General features: G+C 44.7%; 1 protein-coding gene across 1 annotated transcript in view; it reads right to left on the bottom strand.

The window, feature by feature from the left end:
- LOC116151314 (trafficking protein particle complex subunit 9-like) overlaps positions 1-5343 on the bottom strand; it is a 62165-nt gene extending 56822 nt beyond the window's left edge. Inside the window, exons 1-3 of the mRNA XM_064483899.1 lie at positions 5162-5343; positions 602-836; positions 264-469 (exon numbers count right to left, since the gene is read on the bottom strand). Of these exons, the coding sequence (XP_064339969.1) occupies positions 264-469; positions 602-826 (431 nt within the window). The 5' untranslated portion in view covers positions 827-836; positions 5162-5343. The remainder of the gene's footprint in view (positions 1-263; positions 470-601; positions 837-5161) is intronic.
- Positions 5344-12800: the final 7457 nt, after the last annotated feature.

Below are 12800 nucleotides of genomic sequence, written 5' to 3'. Positions count from 1 at the left end.
GGCTGTGGCTACTCTATTGAACAGCAACTCCAGGGGTCCCACCAGGGTCCTGGCTGAAAAGCAGGAGTAAGTGCTCTAACACTATCACTAAAAGGATCTCTCTGAAACAAAGGCAGATTCACTTTTAAATGTCTCTAAAATGGTGGGCTGCACTTCCCTCCACCCTTGGCTACTAGACAGCCCTCTTCCTTGCTGATCCCTTTCTGGATGTAGGGAAGCAACCTGGCACAGAACCAGGGCGGACGGGCCGCCAGGTAAATTACCTGCTGTCTGTGTCCAATCCTATGAAGTCCTCCTTCTCAAACAGGATGCAGAGGAGTGGGATCTTGTCCCCAGAGTTGTCGGGGGCCACATCCAGCCACTTAGACTTGAGCAAGATGAAGAGTGACTCAGTGAAGTCCTCAATCCTCTTCTCCACCACCCTGCAGTCCTCGTAGATTGAAGGCCACGTTGGTGCGCGGCTGCTCAGCTACCTCCCCATGCAGCACAAAGACAAAGAGATGAGAGTCATTAAGCATGGTGCCATACAGCTCCTCTGCACGTGGAGCTTCTCAAAGGCCTTGGCCGAGAGGCAGTCGGTAATGGTGGCAAGGCCCACAACCTTGAGATGGGTCTGGAAGCCGCTCCATCCATTCTTGGGCGCATAGTGGTGCCTGTAGTGCATACAGAGTGTGCCCTGGGAGCTGCACGGGCTGATCTGGCTCACCAAAGAGATTCGCTTATAGATGCAAAAGAAATTCTCCTCTGAGATGATCCCCACTGGTTTGACCACCACGGGAATAGTCTCATAGTCCTCAGCACACTGCACGTAGTCAGGGATGCTCATGTTGCAGGCCCTGCCGAGAGGGGAGAGGAGATCGAGGTAAATATTGTGCTGTGGGCTGCGGGCGCCTCTGGGTTGCGGTGACCTGGTGTGTACCAGCCAGAAGGCAGGGGAAGCCCAAGCAAATCCAGGGGTACAGTTTGTCCTTCAGAGCCTGCACATGGCTACCGTAGCTCGGATCACTTTACCCAGCTTTTGGTCTAGGCTTCCTGCCCCTGCAGAGAAGGGTCATTTCTTGTTTTCTGTTTCAAAGCACCTAGCAAGGCCCTGATGCAAAGTCACTGCTCAAAAATGCGTAATAAAGAAATGAAAAAAGGAACTGCTTTCCGCCACCCCCTTCAGCAGAATATAAAGAAAAGTACAATAGTAGGAGCAAAAGATCTGGATTTCAATTCCAATTTATTTGAACCCCTAAGCTGCAGAATAATGGATAAGAAAACTTGCCTTGTGGAGGAGGGTACAGTTCAGTGGTAGAGCACATGCTTATCATGTAAGAGGTCCCAGTACCTCATTTTAATAAATGAAACAAATAAAGAAACCTAATTACCCTTCTCAAAAAATACTTTTTAATTCAAAATTCAAAAACCACCTTGCAATTTACACAACATTGTAAACTTGACTATACTTCAATTAAAAAAAAAATCCTTGCCTTACAAGAATATATCTGGATTATGGAAGTTTGCAAATGTAAAATGCCTAGGGTACCACCTGCATAAAAAGGGGTGACTACAAATTTACTATCCCTACTTTATGAGCTATATTTCCTTCGGGGGGGTTATAACCTCTCAGAGCTAATTTTCTCAGATTTAAAAAAAAGTAAACATTACATGATTCTCAGTACTGCTGAAGAATCAGATAACCCTATGAAAGCATCTGACCCAAAGAGGTTACTCAATAAATGTTTGTTGAATGAATGAATAAACAAGCAAAGTGAATGCTGCTCCCTGCCACAGACCATCATAATGGTACTGCTTGGAAATCCCAAGCCCACGTTCCACCCGTCTCTACACTAATCATGTGGGTGACCTGGGCAGGCGTGTGTGCTTCTCTAAGCCCCAGTTTAATCGTGAATAGAAATGATGGCAATAACACAAACCTCAAATTTTTAGTGAGTCAGTAATGAATCGTACCCCAACTTTGAAAGATGGAACCATTAAGGAAAACTGGGAAAATTTTCTTAGCAGCCTCTGGGGGCGGCGTTGGTGGGGGGTGTCAGAGGCAGTTGTAGGCAAACAGCTGAATCAGATAAAACTTTGAGCACTGAATTTCTGCTAGTCCCTACTATGGGTCACAGAGATAAACTAGGCACTGTTTCTTCCTCTGAAGAGCTGCTCACAGTCCAAGCTATAAATTCACTGAGTGGGAATGCTGTGTCTTCTGGCTTCTTTGGTGCATAGTTGGGGACACATAGCAGGTCCTTACCTCCATAGGCCCTCTCCATATTATCACTTACAACTACATGGGAATCTAAATTATATCTCAAAATAAAATTTCTACTTTTTTAAAGAAGCTATTGAGGTTAAATTTGCTCACTGTCTCAAAAAAGGAACACACAGAAAAAATAGGAAAATGCCCAGCACATGAGATACACTGAGTTAAAATTCCCACTGAACCCAGTGGTCCCTCGAACTTCAGAGCAAGAGGATGGGTCCTCGTGGCAAGAGGCCACTGCATCTGAAGCTAACAAAGCTAATGGTGCTCAATTACAAGAGCCCCTGTCACCACCCTTGTTCTAATTTTCTATTTGTAATTTTTTTCCTTTTTATTAAATAGAAACTCCCAATTGCATAGACTTCACCTGACTACACATCATGATGGCAGCCCTTCAAAACCTGACCACAGAGATCATGATGGCAGCCCTTCTTGGTGAAACAAAAAAATGAAAAGCCATTTCCAAAAGACCTCTGTGTAAATCTAATAGGGAACTTCATCCTGGACTGAGGAAGAGGACTGGGGAGGAGGGGGCAATCTGGGGCATAGGAAACTATGGGCCACCTGTCCCACGATGGACTTTAGACTCAACCATCACCCTCCAGGAAATTTAAAATGCACAGCGACATAGTGCTATGGGCAAGATTTTTTTTTTTTAAATCCCTGAATCCCTTGCAGGTCTTGTTTCTACTGAGACACAAATAGATTATGTGTATAATGTTTCACAAAAGCCTTAAAATATTATCACCCCAAATTGACACATCAAGAAACTGAGGTAGAGAGGTTTGTCACATTGTGCAAGATTAAAGAGAGGCCACGACAGACACCATATTTAAATCCAAGGCCCTGCTCCAGTGCTCACACTAGAAAGTGTGACATACTGCCCCTTTTCTGCCCTCTCCATGCAATAAATCTCTGAAGAGTCTTTTCTGTGCCACCTGGAATCACAATCACATCAATATTCCACAAAGAGCTATGTCCCTCCTTGCAGGAATTAACAAAATCTAAAGTGTTGGGATGGGAGGAGAGATTTGCATTTTCTGTTTCTCAAAGGAAACATGTCTTAAAAGAAACTGAAAAGCACTTATCTAGTCTAAGCCCTCATTGTGCAGAGAAAGAAACGGAGGGTCAGAAGAGATGAGGAAAGGGCCTTATTAACAAATATTGCCTCAGCGCAGCACCAAGCCAACACTGGGCACTGCTGGGGGAGGATGTGGAAGGCCCAGGAGAATGAGCCTTAGAAAACGGAAAGAGAAGAAGCATACAAGGCCCTGTCTCTACACCACCATAAAATGAATTTCCACCAAATTAACCAGTATGGGGGCAGCCAATAATTAGGTGGGGTAAACTGGTTACAAAAACCTGGAAGTCTCAACCATAGTGGAAATTCCAACATTTACTGTTTTTTTCCCAGTTCAAGCATCAACTCAGTGGGCACTCTGTACCAGGGACTACACTAAGCCTGGAGTTCTCCCAAATACAGATCTCTATTACCACGTGTGCAAACCACATAAAGGCCACCAGAAGAAAAGCGCTCACAGATAACATGGAATTACTGTAACTGAAAGCAGCCAAAGAGCATATATTACTAGGAAAAACGGTGCTGCTAGAAATGGACACATGGACATAGAAAGCAAACTGTGCTTAGCAGGCAGGAAAGGGGGGATTAACAGATACACGTTAATAAATATAAAATAAATGACAAGGACCTACTATATAGCACAGGGAACTATATTCAATTTCTTGTAATGAGTTCTACTAAAAACAATCTAAAACATATGTATATACATATGCATATGTTGATAACTGAATCTCTGCTGTACACCTGAAACTAACATTGTAAATTGACTACACTTCAATAAAAAATAAATTAAAAAATTAAGTAAAAATAAAAGCAACGCCATTAAGAAAAAAAAAAGAATACTGTAATCCTCTTAGCTGTAGGTGCTGGAGAATCCTGGTTGCAAGCACCAAGTCCACTGGATCACTCCAGCACTGGCTGTCACTCTTTCTGACCATCAGACAGTCACTTGGCTTCACTGAGGTTACTTTTCTCTTCTGTGAAAGGCTACAGTAGCAACTAACGATGTATAGAATCTCATCATTCACAAGCCCAACATTTAGTGAGGACTTCCATGGGCCAGGCTCTGGAGAGATGAAAAAATACGGTCCCAGATATATTCATGGGTAGAAGAAATTTATGCCATAAAGACATTAATTCTTCCTGTTTTGATACACAGATTCATTGCAATTCTGATTAGAATTCCTACCAGATATTTCATGGAATGTAACAAGTTAATTTATGGTCAGGAATAGTCATGAAACTTCTTTAGAAACACCACTGGGGAGGGGTGGGTATGTCACTCATTTCCAGTGGTCTTTCTGTTGTGATGAAAACGTTCTGGAATAATAATTGTTGCACAACTGTGAGTATGCTAAAAGTTGCTGAATTGTACGATTTAAATGGATGAACTTCATGGTGTGTGAACAATATCACAATAAAGCTTTAATATGAAAAAATATTTCCTGACAATTATTTTTCCCTCTATACTAGTAGTCTGCCCCACGATTTAATAAAAACAAAAAACCAAAACAAACCAAACTGTGGCAGGAGCTCTTTAGGGCTTCAATGTCCCTGGGTCTCCAACGCCTCTGGTGGTGCTGTTCCTGTTAACGCACCCTAGCTGGGCTGGGCTAGTTAGGGACTGTAACTATCTTTTTAAAATCGACGATTACACGTTTCACCCTGGGAGTAGGAAGGAAGGAGCATGTCACAGCCTCATGCCTTCAGCTCGTTTTTAACTGAACCAAGCCCTGCTTTCAACACTGTAATCCCTGGCACTATAAAAACACGTGACATCAACAAGCACTGCCATCATTACACCTGAAAGTGTTCAAGGTACTTACCTGGGGCAGAAACACTGAGGGAGGAGACAGAAGCTCGCTCAGCACTGAGGATCCACTTTCCCGACTCCACCAGAGGCTGCGCTTTACAGCCGGAGGCTCTCAGCCCAGGGAGCAGCGCCCACGCCGCTGAGCTTGTCCTCAGGGTGCAGGAAAGGAAGAGCAGGGCAGCCCCGGGGTCGCGGTGCAGGGAAAGCGGGGTGGGGGTTGGTGGAAACGCGGGCTGCAGCCCCGCTCGGAGGCCAGCCCCAGCCCCAGCCCCAGCCGCCTGCCCCCGTTCGGGTCCGCAGACCCCACCCGCCCGGGACACAGCCCGCCCAGGGGCGGGGACGGGCCGGCGGCCGAGGAGAGGCAGCCCGGGAGGAAAGGACTCGCGGGCGGGAGAGGGGAAGGGGACGCCAGCCACGGACTGAGGGGAGCCCGGCTGGGTGAGAGGCTGCAGGTGCACACCTGGCCATGGAAAGGTGTGGCCGGGGCGCCGGGGTAGGTGGCGCGGGCAGAGGGGTCTGGCCAGAGCAATTCAGCTGAACACAGGCTGACTGGCGCCCTGGGGGGCTATGACATGCCGACCGCCCTCCTGCAGCCGCCTGACCCCTTTCCCGGGAGCCCCCCACCTTGCACTTCCACAGCCAGAGGCCCCGGCCCCGGGCAGGAGCTAAAGGCCTACCGGTCGACAGAGCTGAGAAGCCTTTGGGGCCTATCCCCGGCTCGGAGCTGGAGCTTCCAACCCGCGGTCCAGCTGGCACCGACTGCCCATGCGCAGGAGGGCCAGCGATCCACTCTGGGTTCTGCGAGAGAAGGTGGGGCAGCGAGGGAGGGAGAAGATGGGAGGGGGAGGAGAGGAGGGGAAAAGTGGAGGGAGACAGATGGACCGGAAGAGCAGAGAAAAGGGATGGATCTGGAGAGGGGAGGGTCGTAGCGGAGATGGAGAGAAAAATATTTACCTCTGGGGGCACCCCGAAGGAGGCGGCAGTCTTGCCTCTGTACCATTCTGTTACACTTCAAGGCCCGCAGCTCATGTTTTACCTCTCGGATCCAGCCCTCCATCCGATGCTTCTGCAGAACCCCTATGGGTATCACACCCGTTGCCCCCACGCGGAGCTGGGTTTTCTGTTGCTCTGGGAACCAAGCACCCGCAGGTGTTGTCGCTCAGAACTACCTTGGGAAGAGTACCTATTCCCCTTTTACACGCTGGGAAACAGGCAGGCATGATCTCTGCCTTAGTTCCACTCTCCCAGGTGTTGGGCTGGCGGGGAGCGTGGTGGTACAAGATCAGAGCCCCAGACAGAGCAGACTGCCTGAGTGTTGGTGCACAGTCCCCATCCCTCCTGGGTAAACCACACCCCACACTAGTGGAACCATCAAGGGCTCACAGTAGTTCCCTGGGTGTGGGAGAGCTATCCTCATGTAAAGGAAAAGCCCAGCTGGGCTAACAAGCTAAGTCACAAATCTAAGTGTGATAAGTGTCGGTTTACTGATCTAAATTCTGCTGGGCTAACTCGTAAATCTGAAGTTTAGTGTCAGTTTACTGGGCTAACAAGCTAACTCGTAAATCCAACCTCAACAGGTGTCAGTAACGTGATCTATTACAAGTTGATAAGCTCCAGTGTACTGATTCCTTGCTTTATGTTGTTTGAGCCTTATTGGCTAATACCCCTTACTTGTAATTAACCCTTTAAAACCTCATGTGCATGTCTTGGAGTTGCTCAGAACTTCGGAGCAGAAGCCCCTCTGAGCCCGCCGGCATAATAAATCTGAGTACTCCAACCCTCCCAGTGGTGCTTGTTTCTTGGCTGGCCTGTTGTTTCCATAACACTCAGTTCCAGTGCCCTGCTTGCTAGGTAGATAGGAGTGTTACCGAGTCCAAATTCATTCTCCTCAGTGCAGGACAGGCCAATAAGTTGGGAGACCAGGTGTTGGGGCAAGGAATAGCAAGTCTCTGTAGACCTAGATGGCAAACTAATGTCCTGAAAAAGCATCTCCCCAAGTCAGAATTCAGGCTCCTTTCCTACGTGCTTGGTTGTTGCAATCTTCCTGGTGTAGGAATTCCTTGTTGTTAGAATCCTTATTTCTTGCAGCTATCTGCCTGGGTCAAATCTCTGTAAACCTCCAACAAAACAAACGTTATTTTCTATTCTGTAATTTGTTATCTTTTTATGAATGAAAAAGTTTTAAATATCCTTAAAGGTCAGAGCCTTCAGAATAGGCTCTCCTGTATATTTCAGGCTCTAAGCAACATTGTTTTACAAGCAAGATGAAGCCTAGGAGACAGAGCATAGGGTTTAAGTCAAATGAAAAGATCTAATATGCAGTCAGATTTGTTCTGTTCTATTACCCGGGCAGAAGCCACTTGAGGATTTAAATCCCTTTAAGTTAAAAATAAATAAAACTTTAAAGGAATTTACATACATATTTGGGAATGTGCATACCATATCTGGAAAAGCATCCAAAGGATAGTAAACAGTGGCATCTCCAGGGAGGGCTGGAAGAACAGAGGATGAGGGTAAACTTCTTTCACTTGTGTAGTTTTGTGCTCTGAATATTTTTTAACCATTTGCATGTATTTCTTTTTCAGTTAAAAAAATGTGTAATGGGGCAAAAGAGTAATTAGCTCAGCAAATACAGCAGCCATGGAATCACTGAGTCATCACTTTTGACTTAAGCCAGGAAGCATTTATTGACTCTCTCCAATGTGCCCAGTGCTTTTTTAAGAATTCTTTTATTATTATTATTTATTATTATTATTACTATTATTAATATTATTGTTATTTTTATTTTATGAAATAATAACACGGTATCCCCAACCCCTGCCCATGGCTGGTGGGAAACCAACTGAGTTTTTATTGAGTTGTTTTCCAAGGAGTAGAGATGAGTTATAAACTGAACACATCTTCAGGACAAAACAGGCGGAGTGGTTTTACAGCACTCCAGACAGCTATGAAGGGTTTTCAATAAAGGTGCCCAGAGTCTGAGAGAGAAAGCCTCTAGGGCCCTACAAAAAGCTGCCCAAACTGCCTTCTCCATGGCACTACTGAAGTAGGAAAAAACAAATCTGACTCCATATTTGATCTGTTCCTTTGAATTTAAGAAAACCACGTTAATACGCTCCGGTCTTTTCATGGGTTATGATGTCACAGAGGAGACGGACAGGTCAACAAGGGACCACTCTGCCGTGATCACTGAGCCGGGGAACGGGATGGGCGGCAAGATGTATGACGCAGCCATAGCAGTGCCCGTGCTTCTAGGCAGGTAACCAAAGTCGCCTCGACAAGGTGTCAAATACTTGTGCCCACGTCCTAATTACCTGACGTGTATTAAAGAGAAATGGAAACTTATAAAAGTCCAATACCCTTGGTGGGTACACCGTCCAAAGAGCAAAGTCACAGTTTGACAACTGGCCATCCCGGTTCCCTGGGATTCATTCTTGGAGAATCTTAGAAACCGCTCCTCTGTCCTTAAGAAGTGCTGCATATTTGTCCTATTTTTGGCTCAGGGATGGAGCATGTTCAAGTGAACTTTAATGTCTGCACAGATTTGACTGTCTTTCTCCAGTTTCACGTGTCCATTCTAAAGAGGCCTGAGCTAAGTCCATCCTCCGAAATATCTATTCCCTCCAGTGACAACTCATTGAGCCTGCAATTAAAAGCCAACTGAACAAGACTGTCTGTCCTCAGCTAAAACGTTCACCCACCCTTCACTGCTTTCTTAATCTCCTCTCCTGGCTAATTGCAACAGACTAACACCTCCCTCTACCAAGCTCCCCAACTATGTCAGTTTTTCTCCCCAAAGAGAAAGTAAGGTCCATAAATGAGGAGTCAACTCCATAGTCACCTCTGAATTCCTAGCATATAGTAATGTTAATAAATAGAACTATGATTATGTCTTCTTTCCTTTAAAACATTTCCAGTTATTTGAATGAGACCTTGGAAGAGAGGTGTTTGCCGTCCAGTATCTTGATCCATAAGACTCTGGAGGCCTTTTTCGGAATGGCTGCTCACTGATTCATTCAAACCACAGCTTCTCATTCCAGGAGTAGCTGTGCTTCTCTGCCAGGAGTTTGTGGTCACTCTCATGCCAGAAGAGCTTTAAACTATATCCTTACTTTGGATTTGTAATTTTTCCCCTCTTCCAACAAAATTGACTTTCCTTACTGTCTTGCCTTGAGGAATTTTTTTTTCCTAGTTCACCCTTAAGTAAACCATGCTTCTCGGAATGGGCTTGGCCTTACATATGATCAGTCATTAAACTCCCAGTGTGAGAGGCTTCGGGCTCACCTCCTGCCCTACTGTCAAGGCAACTGAAACTCAGTACAGGAGCCAACAGACACCCCAGTGCTTCTAAGTCTCATGTATCACCCAGAATCCCTGCTTTCTGGTTTGTCTTGGCTTCTGAGGATTTCCCCTCAGTTTCTTGACAATTAGCTGTGCAGCTTGAAAGATGAGGAAGGAAGGTTTTATTTCTTAATCCGCATTTTAAGAAACTTGTGTAATGAAGGTTTTCACAAGTTTCTACATCCCTCCATTGCCGAGACAGAAAACACACTAGATATTTTCTATGTTTAGCTATCATGTGTATTTTTTCTTTTGTTTTCTTAACTGCAAACAGACATCTTTTAATTAAAAAAAATTAAGGCCCCAAATAGGATAGAGAAAGGGCATACAAAATTAAAGGGCAAAGACAGAAAAATGATAAGTACTCTACAAGGTTAATATAATACTTACTCTATGGATCAGATCAGCAATTCTCAGTAACAGCTATTTGAAATATGACCATGAGGTAAAAGGTCTCCCTTGTCAGGAGATGGCTAATAGAAAATAGAATTAAATCAACAAACTAAAATTCTAAGTCTGGCGAGGTACAGAAGGCTACCAGCAAAATGTGTTGTATTCTGGAAAGGAGTGAGGCTCACCAGCTCTTTACTGTGGAGCCTGAGCCCATGGGAGGACGGTGAAGTGAGCTCTGTAAGTACCCAATTAGCAAAGTGGGTGATGAATATAGAGACGTGAGCTTTGATGACAGAGATGATACTACTATTCACTTGTCCTGTAAAGTATGTCTTCACATTCAGTGATCACTACCTCAGCGTCCTCAGGGATTAAGATTATAGGAAAATTCACAGCCTGGGCCCAGACCTCCTCTTTGAGCTCGTGACACTGCACTTAGATGTCGCAAGGGCAACTCCAACTCCACCTGCAAAGAGCTGACTTCATGATGCTCCTCTCATAGCCGTCCTGCCTAGGGCCCCTGGTCGGGGGGCAAGGTGTCTCTGCCTCTCCGAGCTCAGGCCCATCACTCACAGGTGTGACTGGACCCCTCCTTCAGGGCCCAGATTTCCTCAGTCACCGAGTCCAACCACCCACACCTGTCCTACCAGATACTCACTGGCACTCACTCAGCACTGACTCTGTGCTGGGTACCATGCTGCACACTGTGGACACGTTATCTCACTGGATCTCCACAGCAGTCCTGGGAGGTCGGTACATCACTGCATTTATTGATTAGATAAATTGTTTCTCTTCCTTGAGTGCATCATCCAAAGTGACACGGCTACTGAGCCACAAAACTGGGACTGAAAACCACTTGAAAATTCTACACTCCTACACCTGGCAGCCACCCTAATCTGACTCATCACATCACCTCCAGCTGAGCCTTCTAAATGTTTCTAAGCATTCTACAAGACAAAAGAGATCTACGAGAGCACCCCACTCCCCTACTTAAAATCTGTCAATGACTGTCCACTGCCCTTAGGAGAAAGCCCCACCGGGCCTGAGCACAGCCCAATGGCCCGGCATCTGCGTTCCCTGCGCGGCATCGCCGCCTCACCCACCACACAGCTCTACACTGGCTGTGTCCAGGACAGGGATGCTGACTCCGTACAACCCGGGGCTCGTCTCAATCGAACAATGATCACCTTCTTCAGTGTCCACCTTCTTCACTGCTGACTCTCAGAAAAATGTTTTCTCAGGATGAATCAATATCTTTTTCCTTACAACTTCCCGTCATTGATAATGAGCTCCACCCAAAGAGAGAAGACTTAATTCTCAGTCTCCTTATCTGTAAAGTGAGAATAACAAGAAAATATGTGAGGTTTTAAGAGAAATAATATTCATGTGAGGCTGAGGGACAATTCCCAACATACAGTAAGCATTCAATATGTGCTTACTTATTATTAATAAGAATATAATGCATTCCAGCAACCTTAACTCAATGTTTTATGGCTATGTCCAACAGACTACAGACACACTGTTGGACGAACCGCTTTGAGCGGATCAGCACAAGCATACTGGGAAAGGTAAGCGCTGACTCCGGTTACAGCTGCAGCCACCCAGCACTATGGGGCGGGGGCAGTTTCTCAGACTATTACATGTTGCTTGAGCATTTAATTGTCACTAATGAATAAAGACAGGTGTTCTTCAGTCAAAGCTCCTGAAACATAAATCTTCAAAGATTGATGCAAATTAGATTTCAAGTACAACACTCTCTCTAGAAATTATTTGATAATAGTCTTACCTCCTCTGCACATCAAAAGGGCATGTTCTTAATATATCTGACTTCACCGAAAGTATTGTTTAAAAGAAATTAAGATGAAGCCATCCTAAATAAGCTCTCAGTATCATCTTCACAAAGCCCCACCCAAGGGTCTCATTTCTCACTTCCACATAGGTGTTCAGGTAGCTTAACCTGGGTCTTGGTTTCTTATAACATGGGGGTGGGAAGAGTTGTGGATAGATTTATGTTGCAAATATAAACCTAGGGTAGTTGCTGCGTAGAAATCCTAGAAATAAACAAATAGATATATAGTCCTACCTCAAGAAGCTCAGACTTTCCATTTACAACAGCATTAAAAATTAAATGAGAGATACATTTAACAAAAATTTACAAGATTTGTACATTGAATATTTTGAAGTATCACCAAAACATTTTAAAAGATCTACATATATGGAAGATATCTCATGTTGATGGAATGGTAGACAATATTGTTAAAAAATGTTAAGACTCCCCAAAGTGATTTACAAATTCAGTGAAATCCCTATCAAAATTCCAGCTGACTTCTTTGCAAAAATTGAAAAACTTATCCCAAAATTCATATGGAAGTGCAAGGGGCCCAGGACAGCCAAAGCAATCTTGAAGAAGCAGAGCAAAGTGGGATGACTCACTTTAAAGTGTACTAAAAAGCTATAGTACTAAGTCAGTATGGTACTGGCATAAGTTTGGATAAATAAATCTATGAGACACAATAAAATCCCAGGGGGAAAAAACTTACATTTACAGTCAGTTTTCCACAAGGGTGCCAACAACACTCCATGGAAAGAATTGTCTATTCAACAAATGGTGCAGGGAAAGCTGGGTATCTGCAGGCAAAAGAATGAATCTGGAATCTGGACCCCCATATTTTATATAACAAATAAAAATTAATTCAAAATGGATCAGAGACAGAAACGTAAAAAGTAAACCTATAAACTTTCTAAAAGAAGACACAGTATAAATCTTTGAGGTCCTAGGATAGGCTTTGGTTTCCTAGATACAATACGAAGAGCACAAGTGATAGAAGAAAAAAGCAGATAAACTGGACTTCATCAAAATTAAAACCTTTTTGTTACAGAGGACATCATCAAGAAAGGGAAATGACAGGGGAAGGGGG

This window comes from Camelus dromedarius, unplaced genomic scaffold, assembly GCF_036321535.1.
Source record: "Camelus dromedarius isolate mCamDro1 unplaced genomic scaffold, mCamDro1.pat HAP1_SCAFFOLD_185, whole genome shotgun sequence".
NCBI classification, from domain to species: Eukaryota; Metazoa; Chordata; class Mammalia; order Artiodactyla; family Camelidae; genus Camelus; species Camelus dromedarius.
This window is presented reverse-complemented; position numbering and strand designations above follow the sequence as displayed.